General features: G+C 36.5%; 1 protein-coding gene across 3 annotated transcripts in view; it reads left to right on the top strand.

Annotated features, from left to right (window-relative positions):
* Positions 1-4,805, top strand: part of LOC133645848 (muscarinic acetylcholine receptor M2-like) — a 21,738-nt gene extending 16,933 nt beyond the window's left edge. For 2 of the 3 annotated variants that reach the window (XM_062040757.1, XM_062040758.1), the window contains exon 4: positions 4,066-4,805. In XM_062040757.1, coding sequence (XP_061896741.1) covers positions 4,066-4,377 — 312 coding nt within the window. In that variant the 3' untranslated portion in view covers positions 4,378-4,805. The remainder of the gene's footprint in view (positions 1-4,065) is intronic. The other variant, XM_062040756.1, reaches the window with a different exon arrangement.
* Positions 4,806-5,933: the final 1,128 nt, after the last annotated feature.

The raw sequence follows: 5,933 nt of genomic DNA, 5'->3' as shown, positions 1-5,933 counted from the left end.
TGGCAGTCACACATAAGAGATACGTGTAGACTGCCCTATGACGGCAATATGACTCAAGTAATCATGAATAGGTTTCCTAACCAAACTGTCAATAGTAGCTTCACCACTTTAGCTAATGTACAGATTGATTCCGGTTTTCCATACCGACCTCGAAGCTATTTTATTTGGTAAATGGTGCAATGATAAGTGGGACCAGTAGATGGCAGTCACACATAAGAGATACGTGTAGACTGCCCTATGATGGCAATATGACTCAAGTAATCATGAATAGGTTTCCTAACTGAACTGTCAATAGTAGCTTCACCGCTTTAGCTTATGTGCGGATTGATTCCGGTTTTCCTTACCGACCTCGAAGCTATTTTATTTGGTAAATGTGCAATGATAAGTGGGACCAGTAGATGGCAGTCACACATAAGAGATACGTGTAGACTGCACTATGACGGCAATATGACTCAAGTAATCATGAAGAGGTTCCCTAACTAAACTGTCAATAGTAGCTTCACCACTTTAGCTTATGTGCGGATTGATTCCGGTTTTCCTTACCGACCTCAAAGCTATTTTATATGGTACATGGTGTCATGATAAGTGGGACCAGTAGATGGCAGCCACACATAAGAGACAGACATAGACTGCACTATGATGGCAATATGACTCAAGTAATCATGAATAGGTTCCCGAACCAAACTGTCAAGTAGCTTCACCACTTTAGCTAATGTAAGGATTAATTCCGGTTTTCCATACCGACCTCGAAGCTATTTTATTTGGTAAATGGTGCAATGATAAGTGTGAACAGTAGATGGCAGTCACACATAAGAGATACATGTAGACTGCCCTATGACGGCAATATGACTCAAGTAATCATGAATAGGTTCCCTAACTGAACTGTCAATAGTAGCTTCACCACTTTAGCTAATGTAAGGATTAATTCCGGTTTTCCATACCGACCTCGAAGCTATTTTATTTGGTACATGGTGTCATGATAAGTGTGACCGGTAGATGGCAGTCACACATAAGAGATACGTGTAGACTGCACTATGATGGCAAAAAATTATTGCATTTTACTGTAAAATTGCAGTTTTTTAAATTTACAGTAAAAAAAACCAAATGTAAATTTTACAGTCAAATTCTGGCAAATGAGCTGCCTTTTTTTTAATTAAATTGTTTTAATACAGTACTGTTTTTCCATTTACAGTAATATACACTAAATATTTGAGGTGAAATTATTGATTTTTTTTTTTTTTTACTGTGAAATTGCAGTTTTTTAAATTTACAGTAAAAAAACAAATGTAAATTTTACAGTCAAATTCTGGCAAATGAGCTGGTTTTTTTTTTGTTTTTGTTTTTTTTACCATAAAAACAGCAGTACTGTTTTTCCATTTACAGTGACATACACTACATTTTGAGGTGAAATTAATGCATTTCACTGTAAAATTGCATTTTTAAAATTTAGAGTAAAAAAAATTAATTACATTTTACAGTCAAATTGTGGCAAATGAGCTGTCTTTTTTTCTTCTTCTTTTTTACCATAAAAACAGCAGTACTGTTTTTCCATTTACAGTAATATACACTATATTTTGAGGTGAAATTATTGAAATTTTTAACTGTAAAATTGCATTTTTTTAAATTTACTGTATAAAAAAAACAAATGTAAATTTTACAGTAAAATTCTGGCAAATGAGCTGCTTTTTATTTATTTATTTTTTTAACCATAAAAAACAGCAGTACTGTTTTTCCATTTACAGTAATATACACTACATTTTGAGGTGAAACTATTGTTGTTGTTTTTTACTGTAAATTATAGTTTTTTTTTCAAATTTACAGTAAAAAAAAACAAATGTAAATTTTACAGTAAAATTCTGGCAACTGAGCTGCCTTTTTTTTCTTACCATAAAAACAGCAGTACTGTTTTTCCATTTACAGTAATATACACTACAATTTGAGGTTAAACTATTGTTGTTGTTTTTTACTGAAAATTATAGTTTTTTTTTAATTTACAGTAAAAAAAAACAAATGTAAATTTTACAGTAAAATTCTGGCAACTGAGCTGCCTTTTTTTTTCTTACCATAAAAACAGCAGTACTGTTTTTTCATTTACAGTAATATACACTACATTTTGAGGTGAAATTATTGCTTTTTTTACTGTAATTTTCAGTTGTTTTTTTTAAATTTACAGTAGAAAAACAAATGTACATTTTACAGTAAAATTCTGGCAAATGAGTTGCCTTTTTTTTTCCCCTTTTTTTTTTTTTTTACCATAAAAACAGCAGTACTGTTTTTCCATTTACAGTAATACACACTACATTTTGAGGTGAAATTATTGCATTTTGTACTGTAAAATTGCAGTTTTTTAAATTACAGTAAAAAAATAATAATTTAAATTTTACAGTAAAATTCTGGCAAATGAACTGCTTTTTTTTGTTTTTTACCATAAAAACAGCAGTACTGTTTTTCCATTTACAGTAATATACACTACATTTTGAGTTGAAATTATTGCTTCTTTTTTTTTACTGTAAAATTGCAGTTTTTTTTCAATTTACAATAAAAAAAGAAGTACATTTTACAGTAACTGAGCTGCCTTTTTTTTCTTACCATAAAAACAGGAGTACTGTTTTTCCATTTACAGTAATATATACTACATTTTGAAGTAAAATTAATTATTTTTTTACTGTAATTTTCAGTTGTTGTTTTTTTATATTTACAGTAGAAAAACAAATGTACATTTTACAGTAAAATTCTGGCAAATGAGTTGCCTTTTCCCCCCCCCCCTTTTTTTTTTTTTTTTTACCATAAAAACAGCAGTACTGTTTTTCCATTTACAGTAATACACACTACATTTCGAGGTGAAATTATTGCATTTTTGTACTGTAAAATTGCAGTTTTTTAAATTACAGTAAAAAAATAAATGTAAATTTTACAGTAAAATTCTGGCAAATGAGTTGCCTTTTTTTTCCCTTTTTTTTTTTTTTTACCATAAAAACAGCAGTACTGTTTTTCCATTTACAGTAATACACACTACCTTTTGAGGTGAAATTATTGCATTTTTGTACTGTAAAATTGCAGTTTTTTAAATTACAGTAAAAAAATAAATGTAAATTTTACAGTAAAATTCTGGCAAATGAGTTGCCTTTTTTTTTTTTTTTACCATAAAAACAGCAGTACTGTTTTTCCATTTACAGTAATACACACTACATTTTGAGGTGAAATTATTGCATTTTTGTACTGTAAAATTGCAGTTTTTTAAATTACAGTAAAAAAATAAATGTAAATTTTACAGTAAAATTCTGGCAAATGAACTGCTTCTTTTTTTGTTTACCATAAAAACAGCAGTACTGTTTTTCCATTTACAGTAATATACACTACATTTTGAGGTGAAATTATTGCTTTTTTTTTTTTTACTGTAAAATTGCAGTTTTTTTTTCAATTTACAATGAAAAAAAGAAGTATATTTTACAGTAACTGAGCTGCCTTTTTTTTCTTACCATAAAAACAGGAGTACTGTTTTTCCATTTACAGTAATATATACTACATTTTGAAGTAAAATTAATTATTTTTTTACTGTAATTTTCAGTTTTTTTTTAAAATGTACAGTAGAAAAACAAATGTACATTTTACAGTAAAATTCTGGCAAATGAGTTGCCTTTTTTCCCCCCTTTTTTTTTTTTTTTTACCATAAAAACAGCAGTACTGTTTTTCCGTTTACAGTAATATACACTACATTTTAAGGTGAAATTATTGCATTTTTGTACTGTAAAATTGCAGTTTTTTAAAATTACAGTAAAAAAAATAAATGTAAATTTTACAGTAAAATTCTGGCAAATGAACTGCTTCTTTTTTTTTTTTACCATAAAAACAGATAATATACCCTACATTTTTAGGTGAAATTAATGCATTTTTATACATTTTAATTTAAAAAAAATCTACTAATAAAATGCATAGACAAATGGTGTAATAATAGTATTCACTGTGAGAAGCGGCCCTCTGGGGCCAAAAATAACTACCATGTGGCCCTGGGTGAAAACCACTTGGACACCTCCGGACTAACCGGTGTCTTCTTCCGACTTGCAGGTGACGAAGCAGAGCGCGGTGGTCAAGTGGCGCAAGAAAAGCACGTCGTCCCGCGAGAAGAAGGTGACGCGCACCATCATGGCCATCCTGGTGGCCTTCGTGGTCACGTGGACGCCGTACAACGTGATGGTCCTCATCAACACCTTCTGCTCCGTCTGCATCCCCAACTCGCTGTGGACCATCGGCTACTGGCTGTGCTACATCAACAGCACCATCAACCCGGCCTGCTACGCCCTGTGCAACACCACCTTCAAGAACACCTTCAAGCACCTGCTGCTGTGCCGCTACAAGAACATACGGGCGGCGCGGTGATGCTTTCACGCGCTTACCCTCCCCGTCCCCCCGTCTCATGTGCTGTAAAAAAAAAAAAAAGAAGCTGCGTTTGTGTACGTCGTCACGGCAACGACGCGTGTCGCTTATCATGAAAAGGTGTTCCCCTGTGCAACGTGAACGTGCCGTGAACAATCCTGTAGACTTAGGTGCTGTGGATTCCGAATACTTCACGTGGTCGTGTGCATGCGTGTCACCCACGTTACCCGGCTGTTGTGCAACTAGTCCACGTGTGACCTTGAACTATGCTCTTCCTCCATTGATGTTTACTGAATAAAAGAGATCACAACACCAAAAGATACACCATATTACCACTCACATATGAACATGAAGTGCCATCCCATTCCTAACCCATAGGGTTCAATATGACGTCGGCGTTATGGGTTGGAGGAGGGAGTGGTGACAGCACAGAACCACGAGGGGGCAATATTGCCCGATGTATTTAATGTTAATGTTAATGTACCAATGATTGTCACACACACACCAGGTGTGGCGGAATTGTTTTCTGCATTTGACCCATCACCCTTGATCACCCCCTGGGAGGTGAGGGGAGCAGTGAGCAGCAGCGGTGGCCGCGCCCGGGAATCATTTTTTGGCGATTGAACTCCCAAGTCTCTCCCTTAGAGATAGGGTGAGAAGCTCTGTCATCCGGGAGGAGCGCAAAGTAAAGCCGCTGCTCCTCCACATCGAGAGGAGCCAGATGGGGTGGGTCGGGCACCCGAACGCCTCCCTAGGGAGGTGTTTCGGGCATGTCTGACCGGTAGGAGGCGACGGGGAAGACCCAGGACACGTTGGGAAGACTATGCCTGGGAACGCCTTGGGATCCCTCAGGAGGAGCTGGACGAAGTGGCTGGGGAGAGGGAAGTCTGGGCTTCCCTGCTTAGGCTGCTGTCCCCGCGACCCGACCTCGTATAAGCGGAAGAAGATGGATGGATGGATGGATGGATAACCCACAATTCCAACCCTTGATGCTAAGTGCCAAGCAGGGAGGTAATGGGTCCCATTTTTATAGTCTTTGGTATGACTCGGCCGGGGTTTGAAGTCATTATTATATTATATTATAAACAATATAATAAATAATGAACAATATAATTTAATTAAACAACAAAGGAATGGCGTGTGTGAACTAGATCCAAAAAGGGTGTGTGGTGGAAGACTATGTGCATGAATAATTAGCTGTTGAGTTTGTTGGATGAGGAAGCAGACAAATCCAAAGGGGCTAGGCAAAAGAAGTCCGTGATCCAAGCGAGGTCCGTGGGGCAGAGAGAGGCGTCAAGGGGTCCGTGTCCAGAGCGGGGGTCGAGGATCAAGGGAGGCAGTCGAGATCCAGGTGTGGGGTCCAAGGAAGCGAGACGCACAACTCGAATCCAAGGCAACGGAAGGAAAACACTGCGGGCACAAGGGAGAAGACTAACGATCGCTTACGGTACGCTAACAGAAGGTTATATTCCGGCCGGGGATGGCAGGTTGTGCAGGCTTTCGAAGGCAGGTCTGATCATCAGCTCCAGGTGTGCATATTGCCGGAGATTGATAGCAGC

The sequence above is a fragment of the Entelurus aequoreus genome, linkage group LG03, assembly GCF_033978785.1.
Source record: "Entelurus aequoreus isolate RoL-2023_Sb linkage group LG03, RoL_Eaeq_v1.1, whole genome shotgun sequence".
In the NCBI taxonomy this organism is placed as follows: domain Eukaryota; kingdom Metazoa; phylum Chordata; class Actinopteri; order Syngnathiformes; family Syngnathidae; genus Entelurus; species Entelurus aequoreus.
Note: the sequence above shows the minus strand (reverse complement) of the source record. Positions and strands in the feature narration are given on the sequence as shown.